General features: G+C 44.1%; 1 protein-coding gene across 1 annotated transcript in view; it reads left to right on the top strand.

Annotated features, from left to right (window-relative positions):
- Positions 1–17112, top strand: part of epha6 (eph receptor A6) — an 888039-nt gene that overhangs the window by 766004 nt on the left and 104923 nt on the right. The window contains exon 8 of the mRNA XM_068040607.1: positions 3329–3437. Within this exon, the coding sequence (XP_067896708.1) occupies positions 3329–3437 (109 nt within the window). The remainder of the gene's footprint in view (positions 1–3328; positions 3438–17112) is intronic.

The raw sequence follows: 17112 nt of genomic DNA on the forward strand, positions 1-17112 counted from the left end.
CTGGGGGTTTGTGCCAAAATTGGGAGAGCTGTCCGACAGTCAAGCAACAGCCTGACATAGTCATACTCACAGAATCATACCTTACAGACAATGTCCCAGACACTGCCATCAGTATCCCCGGGTATGTCCTGTCCTGTGCCACCAGCAGAGGTGGCAGCACAGTGGTATACAGTCAGAAGGGGGTTTCCCTGGGAGTCCTCAACATCAACTCCAGACCCCATGAAGTCTCATGGCATCACATCAAACATGGACAAGGAAATCTCCTGCTGATTACCACCAACTAGCTCCCCCTCAGCTGATGAATCAGTACTCGTCCATGTTAAACACCACTTGGAGGAAGCACTGAGGGTGGCAAGGGCACGAGTGGATGATCCATCTCGGCCTCCTGCTGAGGTCCCCAGCATCACAGATGCCAGTCTTCAGCCAATTCAATTCACTCCGCGTGATATCAAGAAACGACTGAAGGCACTGGATACTGCAAAGGCTATGGGCCCTGACAACATTCCAGCAATAGTACTGAAGACCTGTGCTCCAGAACTTGCCACACCCCTAGCCAAGCTGTTCCAGTACAGCTACAACACTGGAATCTACCCAGCAATGTGGAAAATTGTCCAGGTTTGTCCTGCACAGAAAAAGCAGGACAAATCCAACCTGGTCAATTAGCGCCCCATCAGTCTGCTCTTGATCATCAGTAAAGTGATGGAAGTTTTCGTTGACAGTGCTATCAAGCAGCACATGCTTAGCAATAACCTGCTCATTGACACTCAGTTTGGGTTCTGCCAGAGCCACTCAGCGCCTGACCTCATTACAGCCTTGATCCAAGCATGGTCAAAAGAGGTGAACTTAGGAGGTGAGGTGAGAGTGACTGCCCGTGACATCAAGGCAGCATTTGGCAGAGTATGGCATCAAGTAACCCTAGCAAAACTGGAGTCAATGGGAGTCAGGGGGAAAACTCTCCACCGGTTGGAGTCATACCTAGTGCAAAGGAAAATGGTTGTGGTTACATATGAAAAAAAAACATATGAATTCAGAGCAGAAGTAGGCCATTCGGCCCCTCTAGTCTGCTCCGCCATTCAATAACATCATGGTTGATCCGTTTGTGTCTCGAATTCCACACTCCCATCTACCCTTATAACCTTTGATTCCCTTGCCTAATAAGAATCTATCTATCCCCTCCTTTAAAATATTCAATGACCCCGCTCAACCACCTTCTGAGGCAGAGTTCCAAAGTCGCACAACCCTCTGAGAGAAAAAATGTCTTCTCATCTCTGTACTAAAAGGATGATTCCTAATGTTAAAACAGTGCCCCCTAGTTCTGGACTCCCCCACAAGAGAAAACATCCTCTCCACATTCACCTTGTCTAGAACGTTCAGGATCTTATAAACTTCAATCAAGTCTCCCCTCACTCTTCTAAACTCCAGTGAAAACAAGCCCAGTCTGTCCAACCTTTCCTCATAAGACAACCCGCTCATTCCAGATATCAATTTAGTAAACCTCCTCTGAACCGCCTCCAACATATTCACATCCTTCCTTAAATAAGGAGACCAAAACTGCACACAGTGGGTTGAATTTTATTTGGGCGCCGTGCTCTGTGGCAGCGCCCCTTCAAACGTAGTGCGGTGCCCACATTCCGGAGGCGTTGGGATGCAGAGACGCCTTCCAGGAACGTGATCTTCAATCCGCAGTGTTCTCCTACAAAGCGCATTGAAAATCCGGCCCAAAGAGAAGGAAACAAAGATTAGATTGAGAGGCAGAGAAAAAAGAGATGAAGAAAAATATTTTTAAAACCTTAATTTAATTTTTTTAAAATCTCCAACATTAAAACCTGAAGGAATGTCACTCTACACTTGTAATAAGTATTTTTAGTGCCAGAGATTGACGAAGTAATTATCACTGATCATGTTATTAAAAAGATTCTTAGACTTGAAATTACAACTTTCGGTGGAGAATTTATTTTGTATCTCCCACACAAGTTCAGGAACTTCACGGTACTCAATCAATTTGCATGGGGAGCCACACAACGAGATGTTGTTTTCCTGAAGCTAACAGCAGAGAAACGCATCTCCGACAGCAACTTCTCAACGTTAATTTTATTGTTTAATCGGTCATCTGCCCTCACCTGAAATTGCTGTGGCATTTGCACTTAAACAATGCCTCTGCATTATTTTGAAAGCAAATTTTGGACCATTCCATTTTAGTGATGTTGGTTAAGGAATAAACATTGGCCAGGTCACTGGGGAGAATGCCCATGCTTTTCTTTGAAAAGTGCTGTAGGAGCAGCTGAACAAAATCCTAGGCAGAGACTGCAACAACCAATTTCAGTCAGAGGACCAAAAACGGATGTTATGCCCCTCATTTACACATGGAAGGGGCCTGATACCTCTTCTAGCCAACCACCGGGAAGGCCTGCAAAGCTGCCATTATCAGTATAGAGGCACCAATAACACAGTTCCAGATCAGGCATGGAATGTTCCACCCTGAAATCAATCCTTTTGCCTTAGTTTTCTGCCCAGAGATAGGGCACAACAAGGACTAATTCCTACTCCTGTGCATTTAACTTAAAGCTAATTTTTAAAGTGTGTGTATGTGTGTATATAAATCAGCAGCCTACATAAATTTATATTTCCTTACTTGGTTCCAATCCACTTTGATTTGAAGGTATAAAAACTGCTAATGTCGAGTTTTAAAGTTGCAGTCTTTATTAGCAAAGATGTTCTCAATCACTTAATATTGTCTGTGTAAGTCGGTTTGTCCATTATAGTTAACCTGTAACTGACGACCAGTCGTACAGAACCAAAGTAAATGCATGGTAACATTTAACAGATTGAAGCTGGAACACATTGGAAGTTCAAAAATGGAATGGATTAAAATTACAATTTATATTTATAATTTATATCTGCTGACTATTATTTCCTGATGTGGTTCATCATTTAGCATAATTAAAGTAATTGCATCATAATTAATGTTGATGTGTCATGCACAGATGCTTATAGTCAGTGTCCACCATCGTATCCATGCCACCAAAAAATGAACACAGGCGTAGCACAAACTGTATGGCTATATGCATTACATAAATTAAGAAGGTCTATAATCTTATCTCAAGATCATTCCACAGCAAATACTAGTGAGCAAATCCATGCTCACAACTTATGACATTAGCCATTTATATATTTTTTTTGTTATCCATTCCTCTTAGCTCTTCTACCTTAAGGACACATTGATTGATTGTGTGGTGTTGATTTTAAAATGCTTGGAATGCAACTTTACGTAAAATATGACCTGTTGTGTTATCGTATTTCAGTCCCATTTTTCCCATTTCTATTCCAGCATCTGACATTGCCACAGAACAAGGGCAAGTTTTGGTCATTGCAACTGCTGCAGTTGGAGGATTCACTCTTCTGGTTATCCTTACCCTGTTCTTCTTAATCACTGGCAGGTAATGCATGTACTGAGCATCTTTTTTTAATGAATACCAGTAACCGTTTTATTGCCATGTCCAGCCAATGAAAATGCACTAGGGTATATTTTGACTTTGATGGTGAATTGGCAACCATTTGACTTCAATGGAAATAAAAATCAGGGGAGATATAAAATGAGCTGCTGATTCCTTATCGCACAAAATCAAAATCAACCCTGCTGTCGTTAAAATTGACCTTTTTTGTGCTTCGTCATTATTTCTGAACGTATATTTACATTGTTCTCTTTTTTAAATTATCGTTCTTTGTTAGAAGATGAGACTACCATTGCTTAAATTATATTTTAAGAAGATAGGTAGCTTCAGGATTACTAATTATCAACATATAGTTTTACAATAGTCATCTGTTTACCAGAAACAGGGCTCTTTTTTTTTAGAACATTACAGCGCAGTACAGGCCCTTCGGCCCTCGATGTTGCGCCGACCTGTGAAACCATCTGACCTACACTATTCCATTTTCATCCATATGTCTATCCAATGTCCACTTAAATGCCCTTAAAGTTGGCGAATCTACTACTGCTGCAGGCAGGGCGTTCCACGCCCTTACTACTCTCTGAGTAAAGAAACTACCTCTCACATCTGTCCTATATCTATCACCCCTCAACTTGAAGCTATGTCCCCTCGTGTTTGCCATCACCATCCGAGGAAAAAGACGCTCACTATCCACCCTATCTAACCCTCTGATTATCTTATATGTCTCTATTAAGTCACCTCTCCTCCTCCTTCTCTCCAACGAAAACAACCTCAAGTCCCTCAGCCTTTCCTCGTAAGACCTTCCCTCCATACCAGGCAACATCCTAGTAAATCTCCTCTGCACCCTTTCCATAGCTTCCACATCCTTCCTATAATGCGGTGACCAGAACTGCACGCAATACTCCAGGTGCGGTCTCACCAGAGTTTTGTACAGCTGCAGCATGACCTCGTGGCTCCAAAACTCGATCCCCCTACTAATAAAAGCTAACACACCATATGCCTTCTTAACAGCCCTATTAACCTGGTTAGCAACCTTCAGGGATTTATGCACCTGTACACCAAGATCTCTCTGTTCTGTTCATTTTATTCAGCATTCCTTTACAATGCAATTATTACACCAGCTCCATGCAAACTGCTGTGCAGGGCTAAAATATGAGAAGTGAAAATTATAAATATCTGAGGTGTGTCATGTATCTGTATAGGTAATGTGTATGCACTCAAAGATGTGAAAATAGAAGCCCTAGAGACAGTTATAGTTTTCTTAGTAATTTGAATTGGAGACTCTTAAACATGGTGATGTGTTTCTGCACATGTCAAACACCTCACTGACCAAAAATTGTCCTTTCCCTTCTGTCACTTAAAATGTATTTTCCTGTCATTGATAGGTTTATAGGGCTTGTTGTTCCTTTAGTCAGATTTGTGGCCCTAGTGAAACCCAAACTGAGCATTGCTGAACAGGTTATTGATAAGTAAGTGCTATGTGATAGAACTGTTGATGATTGCTTCGATCTCTACTGATGGTTGAAAGTAGGCTGTTAGGATGGTAATTGGCCAGGTTGGATTTATCCTGCTTTTTATACAAATACCTAGGCAGTTTTCCAAAGATGCCAGCATTATAGCTGTATGGTAGCTTAGGGGTGAGGCTAGCTGTGAAGCAGTACAACAGGGATGTTATTGTGACTCACAGCCTTTGCTGTGTCCAGTGCACTCAGTCATTTCTTGATGTCATTTGGTATTCATTGAATTAGCTGAAGACTGGCATCTGCCATTAGGAGCCTGAAAAGGATCATCCACTTGGCACTTTCAGCTGAAGATAGTTGCAAAGGCTTCAGCTTTGTTTCTTGCACTTGCTTCACCATCATTGAGGGTGGGGATATTCATGAAGCCAGCTCCTCCTGTTAGCTGCTTCATTGTCTAGCACCATTCACGACTAGATGTGACAGGGTTGCAGAGCTTTAGCCTGATCTGTGACAGGGTTGCAGAGCTTTAGCTTGATCTGTTGGCTGTGGAATTGCTAGGTAACTCAATAATTGCTGTTATTACTTTTGCAAAGATTATGCTGTATTTCCTGTCTCGGAGGGAAATTAATATTGTTTAACCTGGATTTCTCATAAGAAAAATATATTATAAACTCACTCATTAAATTCTAGACATTAAGGGGGCTAAATCAGGCTGTATAGCAGCTTTTTTAGGCAACCAAGATGCGCATACACACTTCTGATAGGAAGTGCTTCAAACGCCATCTTGGTAAATGGGTTTACACACAGCCACACACCTAATGATTCCTGGCAGTATTCAGAGCAGGAAGATTAATGACATCAATCAACATAGAGATGCCTTATCAACCAAGGGTCTTTAGGGAGCAATTCTCTTACCTCAACTTAAGTGACAATCAATCCTTGAGATGTCTTCACTTCACAAAGGTTCTGACTAAAATCTACCAACTGCTGCAGCCATAACTGCAACCTCAAAGCAGGTCAAGGATAGCAAATAGATAGCGTTCTATCACAATCTGCTCAATTGAGTAATGCAGGGCTCCTCCACAGGCAGCAGAGGTATTGCTTCAGGATGCCAGTGGTGTGCTCTATAATATTTCTTGTGGCTGCAGGGCTCTCATTGTAGGCCTGCTGCACACATCTGCACAGGTTACAAATCAGAGTCATGAGCCATGTCATGAGTGGGTAATCCTTGTTGCTCAGTAGCCAGCCATTGACTTGCCATAGTGGTTCAAATACAGGTGGCATGGTAGACTGCGGCAGAATGAAGGCATTCTGACTACTGCAAGCAAAGCATGTCTGTGACAATAAAGGTGACCATGGCTCTCAACTTTTGTGCATCTGGCTGCTTCCAGGCTGCTTCTGGAGATATAATCAACATCTCAACAGTTTGCAGTACACTGCTGCATAAGGGAGGTCACTGAGGCTCTCTGTACACAGAGAAACAGCTTCATCTCAGTTCATCTTGCCAGAGATGAGCAGGCAGAGTGAGCACGAGACTTTGCATGGACTGCAGGCTTCCTTATTGTGCAGCGTGCCATTGAATGCATGTGGATTGCTTTGCATGCAATAGTCAGAACTTCTTCATTCTGCCGCAGTGCACCATGGCACCTGCATTTGAACCACCATGACAAGTCAGTGGCTGGCTACTGAGCAACAAGGATTACCCACTTATGACATGCCTCATGACTCTGGTTTGGAGCCTGTTCACATGTGTACAGCAGACCTACAATGAAAGCCCAGCAGCTACAAGAAATATTGTAGAGCACACCTCTGGCATCCTCAAGCAATACTTCTACTACCTCTGGAGGAGCCCTGCATTACTCAGCTCAGCAGGTATCAAGATTTGTGATAGTATGTGACATGCTGCACAACCTGGCCATCATGTGGGAACAGCCCACCACCTATCAGGTGAGAAGCTGAGGAGCAGAAACACAAGGAAGAGGAGGAGGAGGAAGACTACAACATAGGCCCTTTCTGACCAGACTTTACATGATGAAATAATTTGAGCAATCTCAGTAACCTCAACCACATCTCCCCATTCACCAACAGTCGCATGCTCCTTACATTTCCTCTGTCGCTGACCAACACATCATCCTCTTTCAGACAACACAAAAATAAAAACCACAAGAAAATGCAAATTCCAATCCAAATTTATAAATTCAATCATTACGTAATGAAAACAAGAATAAAGTAATCACCCTTGTGCATTCCTTTATTGCTTATTTTCCATGTGCCTTTGCTTGGCCTAATGGTCCTATGAGGTGCTATCCCTGTGGCTGCAGCATGGCTGGTAGAAAGCAGCTGACCTTCAATTGAGGAGACTGCAGTGGCCTTGGAGGGTGACCTGGAGCATCTCTCAGACAGCACCATCCCAGCATGGGCTGCAGCAGTCTGGGCTGGCTGGTTGACAGGTAATAGCAATGGCACTGGCAGAGTGGCAGGGGTGGGAGTAGGAATGCTGTCAGCTTGAGAAAAGACAGAAGTTTTGTGCTCCATGGAGTTACTGCCACTCCCCCAGGGCACCTCAGCAATCCTACTGATCTGTTGGAGAATGGATTGATGGATTGCTGTGTCGCCTTGGAATCCCCTTTGAATAATGGTATCCAGAACCATGGTGACAGCAGTCTGAGCTTATGGTGCAGCACTGAGTCCTTTGATGGATGCTGATTGTGCTACAATGGAAGTTGTTTGTACTGCAATGGAAGCTGTGACATCGGCCGTCACACGCGCCATCATGTTGGGTTCCACTGGTGTGCTGATGGAGGTGACCATCCATTCCATGTTGAAAAGGAAGAGCTCCAAGCTCTGTAAAAAGCCCTGTGCCAAATTGGTGCTGGACTCTTCCATGCGTCTTGACATTGAGCATAGGCTTTCTGACAGGCTTTCAGTGCACCAAGCGTTTGGTTGTTTACACACATCAGCTGCCTTCTGTAGCCTATCCCTTCGAAATCCTCATCTGACTCCTCTGCAACAGAACTAGTGTGCAATCTCACCCTCAGGTGAGCGGGCACCTGCACTATCCTTTCTCCCTGTCCTGGCTCCTGCACACTTGTGCTTGGTGTCTCACCACGTGCAGATCCCTCCTCTATCCTAGCCTCTATGCACAGTGTCAGCCTCTGGACTGGTGCCTGGAAGCATAAGGTCAAGTGAGGGCATCTGTTCATCTTTACTTGCTTCTTCCGCTTTCTTAACTGACTGGGAAGACTCCAGTTATTGGGTATCTGAAATGACAAAGGAACAAGGATTGGGTTGCAGTGTGGGGAGAGGAGAAAGTAAGAATTGCATGGTTATACTATCTGCAGCTTCTCAGTCAGAAGAGATTGCTGGATGAGGAAGTAGTGGGCTAATTAGGTATGCAGATACCCTCAAGATCGATCATTTCAGTGCCGCTGGTCATCACGGCCTAGCAATGCCCCTTCCCATGATGGCCAGTACTGTCTGCTCCATGGGGGTTAGAACATTCAGATGTGTTGTCACCCTCCAATTCTTCCTGCTACCTCTTGTTCTGTGCCACCTTCTCTTGCAAGAAATAGGGAAGTGTGTCATTGAGTGTGATGCAATATGTGGCTGTCATGGTTGAATGGCTACCAGTGTGTGCAGGCTGTGAGTTACGGGTGTGATGCTTACAATAGTACAAAGTGCATGAGAGTGAAGTAAAGCTATGAATGTTAAGGTTAAGTCTTATTGATAGAGATTGTTGGTAGGTGGGTGATGGGGGTATGGTGAATTGAGCAGTGGATAAGGCCAATAGTGTAGTTGGTAGGATATGCCATATGAAGATGAACTCATGCACATTAACAACTCGTGTCAGATTTTTAAACTTCTTCCTTCACTGCATCCAGTTTCTAGGAGCAATATTTCTGGCACTATCTCCTGAACATGGGTCTGGATGGTTTCCTGTCTCCCTACAAGTACAAGACATCAATCCTCCTTTCCATCTCTTCCATTGTCTGAAAATCTTGGTGCTTGCTTTCTTGTATGTGCAGCCATTGTTCAAGGTACCAGAGTACAAAATCAGTTTCCAAGTGACTCCCACCACTTTTTGCAGCCATGTACCTCCCTTTTAAGACGTACTGGCTACCTGTAAGTAGCGTTAGCCACTTGTGAAATCAGGCCACCTGCTAAAGTGTGCAGTCAATGAACAACAGTAGCAGTAGCTGCATGAAGTAAAACAGCAGACAGCATGAATTGCTATCAGCTTGCAATGCAGTGAACAACCATGGGTTAATCACACACTGCGATTCTCATGCGCATTTTCAGGTCTTATCCAATTTAACCCCTTAGGTCTTGCATTCAGGGTCATCAATTCTGAACCATGTTAATATTTAATTATCAGAAATTGTATTTCTTGTGGCTCTTTTTTTATTATACAAAGACAGAAATGAGAAATTGGTTTGCTAGGAAATTACCCATTTGAATTATTAGTTTTTCATGTGGAACTATATTAGCCATTGTGTAATATTTATAACTGAATGATTGAATCTGTCATCGGCAACTGATTTAGAAGTATTCAACATAAATACTCCCATGAGAGGATGATAGGATATAGGTTTGTGGTCATTATTCGCTATACAGTGTGTTCCTGATCTTCATAATGCTGCAAGGGCCATGGGTCAGGTGGGCAGTAGGCATTTCCAATTTGGGAGGAAAAGTGGGAGCATTGGTCTCACAAGGGTAATTTCACAACTGGCTCAAAATCATTAGTGTCTGAGGTATTTCTGGCTGGGAAATGGTGCATGAGTCGGCTACACCCAAAGAAACAATGAAAAAGTGAAATGAGAAATAATTTAGTGGGAAATTGGATGGCCTGGTATGGTCTTAAAACATGCAAGCCGGGAAAGTCCTGGGTACATTCCATAGTCTGCACTGACCTTGCCCAACCACAACTGGGGTAGGGGTAGTGATGTTACACTTGGCCTCAGTGCCCCTAGCCTAGAGCAGGAAATATCCCACGTTCATGCTCCTGACCCTGCTAGAGAGTGCCCACATTCAGACAAACCTGGCTTGGCTGCGATGGCCTCTCTCTCAGTTAATAGCTTCATGCAGTTTAATTCCATAGATAGGGAATGGCTCTGTGGATTAGGCAGTGGAGGGTTACAACTATACCCTGGAATTATTTCAGAAAAGACTGGGAGAAAATGATAAACAACAAGAAAAGGGACAGGAAAAATCTTAAACACTTTCCCTGCTATAGCAACAAATTAACCAAGATTGTCTGTGTAAGAAGCAAAAGATTAAGGGCCACGTTTCATGCTGCCAAGCCTAACTTACTGTTAAAAGCCCCATTTTTCACCCCAACAAAAACTGGTTAGTTTCTATTTTGTTTTATTTAACTATCCTTTGACACAGCATAATTTAGATTTTAATTGAAGTGAAAACATAGCTTTGGGCACTGCTTGCAATTCTTACCTCTGTTCATCTTTGTTCCTTTCAAGGTTTCCTATGTCACACTTAAACTCTTATGAAACATGCAATTTGTTTCCAGCCTTCTGCAAGTGCTCTTTTATAGTCAGGCTTTAGGAGGTACATCAAGACAGGAACTTAGAGAAAGTCATCTATTTTTTCCTTTCCTTGGGGAGCTACCTAGCTCAACATAAGTGGCTAAATGAAAGTATTCAGGCTTCCTCTTTTCATAATCTTTGACTTTGGCTTTGTGATCGGCTTTATTGAAATAATTTAATGTTCCTTTTCCAAGCATTTTGCAAGAGGTCTGATAGCAAAGATAAAGTCTGGTGTAACTGTAAGACCATAAAGACCAAAAGGCATAGGTTCAATTCCTGATCTGTGCTGGTTTAGCTGATCTGAACTGGAGCAGCAGCTGGTCTTCTACAATAGTCCTCGGACAACATCAGCCAGGGTTTGTTTTCAGCAAAGTGATGGAAGGTATTGTCGACAGTGCTACCCAGTGGCACTTACTCACTACTAACCCGCTCACCCATGCTCAGGTTGGGTTCTGCAGGGCCATTCGGTTCCAGACCTCATTACAGCCTTGGTCCAAACAAGGACAAAAGAGCTGAATTCCAGAGATGAGGTGAGAGTGACTGCCCTTGACATCAAGGCAGCATTTGACCGAGTGTGGCATCAAGCAGCCCGAGCAAAATCGAGCGGAGGCCAATCATCTGAGCCCCAGGACATCGCGGCAAGAGTTCCTAGGGTAAACCATTTTTAGTTGCTTCATCAATGACCTTCCCTCCATCATAAGGTCAGAAGTGGGGATGGTCGCTGAAGATTGGACAGTGTTCAGTATCGTTCACGAGTCCTCAGATAATAAGGAAGTCCATGCCTAATGCAGTGAGACCTGGACAACATTCAGGCTTGGGCTAATGAATGACAAGTAACAGTCACACATGTGCCAGGCAATAACTATCTTCAACAAGAAATAATCTAACCTCCTCCTCTTGACATTCAGTGGCATTACCATTATTGAATTTCCCATCATCAACAATCTAGGGGTTACCATTGACCAGAAACTTAACTAGACCAGCTACATAAATATTGTGACGGCAAGAGCAGGCCAAAAGCTGAGTATTCTGTGGTGAGTGACTTACCTCCTGACTCTCCAGAGTCTTTCCACCACCTACAGGACACAGGTCAGGAGTATGATCGAATACTCCCCACTTTCCTGGATGGGTGCAGCTCCAACAATGCTTAAGAAGCTCGACACTATCCAGGACAAAGCAGTCCATTTGATTGGCGCCTCATCCATCACCTTAAACTCTCTCGATCATCGGCACGCAGTGGCAGTAGCGTGTACCACCTACAAGATGCACTGCAACAACTCCCCAAAGCTTGTTCGATCGCACCTTCCAAACTTTTGACTTCTACCACCTAAAAGAAGAAGGGCAGAAGGTGCATAGGAACACTATCACCTGCAACAGCCACTTCAAGTTACACATCAGCCTGACTTGGAAATATATCGCTGTTCCTTTATCGCCACTGGGTCAAAATCCTGGAACTCCCTCCCTAACAGCACTTTTGGAATACACACATCATACATAGTACAAAGGTTGAAGAAGGCCATTCACCATCACCTTCTCAAAGGCAATTAGGGATGGGAAATAAATGATGACCTTGCCAACAACGTCCACATACCATGAATGAATTTAAAAATCTCTATTCATGAGCATGGCAGGAAAGTGTGAAAGAATTGTGTGCAGTTTTGGTCTCCTTATCTGAGGAAGGATGTTCTTGCTATGGAGGGAGTTCACCAGACTGATTCCTGGGATGGCAGGACTGACGTATGAAGAGAGATTCTGTTGATTAGGCTTGTATTCGCTAGAGTTTAGAAGAATGAGAGGGTATCTCATAGAAACCTACAAAATTCTAACAGGACTTGACAGACTAGATGCAGGAAGGATGTTCCCAATGGTGGGGGAGTCCAGGACCAGGGGTCACAGTCTAAGGATGAGGGGTAAGCCATTTAGGACTGAGATGAGGAGAGATTTCTTCTCCCAGAGAGTGGTGAACCTGTGGAATTCTCTACCTCGGAAAGCAGTTGAGGCCAAATCACTAAGTATATTCAAGAAAGAGTTAAATATAGTTCTTAGGGCTAATGGGATCTAGGGATACAGGGAGAAAGTGGGAACAGGTTACTGAGTTTGGATGATCAGCCAGGATCGTATTGAATGGTGGAGCAGGCTCGAAGGGCCAAATGGCCTACTCCTGCTTTTATTTTTCTATGTTTCTAAAATGTTATTAGCCTTCCCCCTTCAAATTTGAATATATTTTTAATGTCAGTGCTAAAACTTCTTTTCAAATTCAATTTTTACAATACTCCCACAGAATTTGCATCATATAAATGAGCTACAACTGCAGCTTAGTACAATGAAAAATCTAATTGTCTGATACTTACTGGTCCCTTTTGAAGTGACTTGGCCCGTTCTACACTTGGATCAGATTTCTGAATGGATTAGGGTTGCATGTGTCTGGAGTCCATTGTCTTGTTTTGTTTATTTTTAATAATCTTTGAATATTATATAATAAATATGATTATCCCTAACCCTTGAAACAAACTCAGCCACAGCATTAAAAGTTATCAATTAATTGCAGTCTGTCCCAATAACACAAGATAGGATGAATAGCGACTGCAAACGAGCCCATTCACAATAAACAGCTGGAAAGTAATAAGCAACCAGTGCTCACATTAACCATTTGTGTACTTCATGGTATTTGTGGCTTTTCAAAAGTAGGCATATTTTCCCTAATCTAATGGGGTCAACTATGTGATGGAAAGCGCCTGAAGTGCTGCAGCCCCTCGGGCACCAGAATCCCAAATAGACCGGACACCTACTGTCTGTACACTCAAGATGTACTATCCATGACTATGAACTCGCGAAATGATTCACGTGCTAGGAGACGTGCACTGACGGTATGCAAGATTCATTATAGGGCCAAGCATTAATGAAGTGAGGGGTCCTCCTCATAATGCAATCTGCATGGCCAAGCAGCACCTGATAGGCATAAAGCAAAGGGAGACCTGTGCTTCCTTCAGTTAGGTCTTTGCTGTTAAATATATATTGCTGTTCTTTTTGCATTTCTTGGCAACTCATTACTCCTGCACTATTTTCGTATAGTTGGATAAATAAGTTGGGGAAACATTTGGAGACTTCCTGATAGCTACTTAAAGCTGTACTGCATCTTTTATCTGAGATTTTTGCAGAACTGAAATTGTTACTAGGTTCCTTTGTCTGCTGGTATAAGTCTTCTATAGGCATGTTCTACATGCATGGGTTGTGTATATCGGCACAGGCTATCATATCTGAACCCCGTCTGTAGACACCTGCTCACTCAGATTAAGATTCCCAGAGTCATGCATATCCAATAGCCAGACTTTGCTCTCTCTGTGGCTGCCATAGTTATCACTGTGTTGAACTTTTATACAGACAAGTGGAGGAGATCTCTGACGCATCTCCCAACCTATAGTTTGCAACTGCATCAAGCAGCTCACCCATACATGGTTTGCCAGGGCCTGAGACTTTGTATTTTTTCACATGGAAAGCAGCCAACAACAAGTAAGAGCCCTCCACTTCTACTGTGCATTAGAATTCCCACAAATGTAGGATATAATTGACTGCACTCGTGGTTATGCGTGCACCTACCATCAAGAAACTCCATTCCTGAATAGTTTCCAGTCCATAAATGTGTGGGTGGTTTGTGACCCTATAACCATAATCATGCATATCAGTGCTCCTTTCCATGGCATCTTCAATGATTCCTTCATCCTGTAGAAACTACAGATAGGTAAGGCTGACCAAGAGGTACAGAAATTGGTTGCACAACATACAGTCTACCAGAGTCATCAGGCACATCGAATTGAGCATCTCATTCTAGCAATGCATAACAGTAATCTCCATATGTCCCTAATCTCCTCGATAAATAAAACTTCTCCTCTACTAGATTTTGTCATACATCAGCACTCATCAATATTCTTTCATTTCTCCCAATAACCTGGTTCTGCCCGTTACCAAAAAATTGTCAGAACACATTGTACTATCAGTCAAAGAAGTTTTTATTAATCTCAACAACATACACTGCAGGTCTCGTCAGTGTGACTTTCCCCAGTGCTTCCCTTCTGTGACAATGTATGGTGTATGCCTTCCATTCCCTAACCATGAGCTCCTTATAAACATTTATTATAAACAAAGTGATTCCTGACAACGCAGCCGACCACTGGTGTTATCAGGCTGCGCCAAGGTGCACACATGCGCAGACGGGCTGTTGCTCGCTGCACGTGCGCTGCGTTCCGACTTGCTAGGACTGGTTAGCGCATGCGCTGATGACGTCATCGTGTGACATGTGCATCTTCGGACAACACGCTGGTCGGCCGCTGCGCATGCGCTTTACGCGTACAGCAATGCAACGCTAACGGGTATTCACCCGTACGTCAAGCTCCGCTCCCCCCGCCCTCGCTGCTCTCTCCGGCCACTCCGCTTCCCGCTTTGCTGCTCTCGTCAGCCGCATCACGCCCCCCCCCCCACCCCGCTGCTCTCTCCGGCCTCTCCACTCCCCCCCCTCGCTGCTCTGCTCTTTCGGCCGCTCCGCTCCCCACCTCGCTGCTCTCTCTGGCTGCTCCACTCTTTCGGCGCTCCACTCCACCCACCCCTATCCCCAGCCCGTTCGCTCGCCCTCTCCCCGGCCCACTCTGCTTCCCCCCCTTCACCGGCCCGCTCCGCTCCCCCCCCCCCCCCACCCAACGGCCCCATCGCACTCCGCTCCCCCCCCACCCCCGTCCCCAGCCCGCTCTCGCTCGCTTTCTCCCTCTCGCCATTGTATGCTGCCATGCGGTTAGGTTAGGTTGCCTTCGTGTGATTATTTGAGCAGCGCCATCTTTAGTCCTGACAGCTGCCTGGAGTCGCAGACTGTGACGTTTTAGTGGCACATGCTGCATTTGCGCATGTGCCACAGCAGCGCCACCTAGTGGTAGCGTTGTCAGCAAACACAGCCAAGGAGATTCAGATTAGGATCGCAAGACATTTCCATCACCACGGCACAGTGGCGCAGTGGTTAGCACCGCAGCCTCACACCTCCAGGGACCCGGGTTCAATTCTGGGCACTGCCTGTGCAGAGTTTGCAAGTTCTCCCTGTGATCGCGTGGGTTTTTGCCGGGTGCTCCGGTTTCCTCCCACAGCCAAAGACTTGCAGCTGATAGGTAAATTGGCCATTGTAAATTGCCCCTAGTGTAGGTAGGTGGTAGGGAATATGGGATTACTGTAGGGTTAGTATAAATGGGTGGTTGTTGGTTGGCACAGACTCGGTGGGCCGAAGGGCCTGTTTCAGTGCTGTATCTCTAAATAAATAAATAAAATAAATGTTTCTGTCACCAATGCTGTTTCCTGCCATTCCTGTGTTGCTGGACATTTTCTGAACAAGGCTACAAGATGTGAGAACATACCAATGCACTGAGGTTGTTTAAACCATGCATGATGGCTGGCTGAAGCTCATTGCTTAATGTAGTGAATCCAGATAAGTCCTTGATGGCTCCCTAGCCAGAAGATTGCCCTTCTGTGATTCCATCTGCATTTGCTCCTCCTCATTGATGAAGTGTGTATTACCAAGTACTCACTTCTACAGCTCAGTAACAACATCCCTAATCCCCCAGAGGCAATCTGTCTATGATGGTGTTTAATGCTGTAAGAGTGGATGATGCAGGGTGCTACGAGGTCCTAGTTTGAGGCCACAAATAGGGTTCTGCCAGTTCCTCCTGTAGACCCAAATGGAGAACATACTTTACAATATTTGCAGTAAAACACATCTTGAAACATCGATACTCAATTGAGACATTTCCGTGTGTTACACTAACGTACTTTAATGGCTGTGTGTGAGGGAGTGAATGAATGTGTAACTAAGGAGAGAAGAATGAAAAGCAGAGGATACTAGTAATGAGTTTGATTTCTCCAAAGAGACCCACCCTTCACTGCAAGGTCTCTTGCAGCAAGACCTCCAAAACCTGATCATTGAATGGTGTCCTTCAGCTTCAACCATGTTTCTGCCAGGAAAGAAGAACAGCTTTAAGGACAACACGTAATCCTTTAAGAGCTGTTGGCACCGGGAATCCTAATCCCACAGCCTCAGCACATCCCCAACACACCTCGTGTGATGTGTACCACCTATGTTTATAAATTAAGTGACTGTGACAAAAAGGAAGCATTTTGTCTAATTCTGGTTTAGTTATTTGCTATTCCAATCACAATACATAGGGGCTCCAAAGATCTGGAGGTGGGGGTGTACATCCTTGCCTAAGTGTAAATTGTAATCCTCTGTGAGCTCTTGAAGAGGGGAGAAAGATTCTGTACTAAGACAGGATAGGTAAAACAATTCACAGAAAAAATGTTTGTTTTTTTATCCTGGGTTTGCTATCACAACCTTGTCTGGATATTGTGGCCAGTGATATTCTTGAGATTATCAGTTAGGAAGTAAGATTCACCAAGGAGAGTATTGCAAAACACAAAAGCCTAGGTATTGAGAGCAAAAAGGGCAGAAAAGATCAAAAATATGCCACTGACTTGCTTTATGGAGCGAGGTCAGCTTGTAAGCCCCAGTGAGTACAAATCACCCATGGCACAAAAACATTGTAACTATGTTATCAATGCCAGTATATTCCAAACAAAAACTTCATTTGATGACTTAATCCATAAAAATCCATAGAACTGTGTTTACAGGTCATT

Source organism: Heterodontus francisci, chromosome 10 (genome assembly GCF_036365525.1).
Source record: "Heterodontus francisci isolate sHetFra1 chromosome 10, sHetFra1.hap1, whole genome shotgun sequence".
Lineage (NCBI taxonomy): Eukaryota > Metazoa > Chordata > Chondrichthyes > Heterodontiformes > Heterodontidae > Heterodontus > Heterodontus francisci.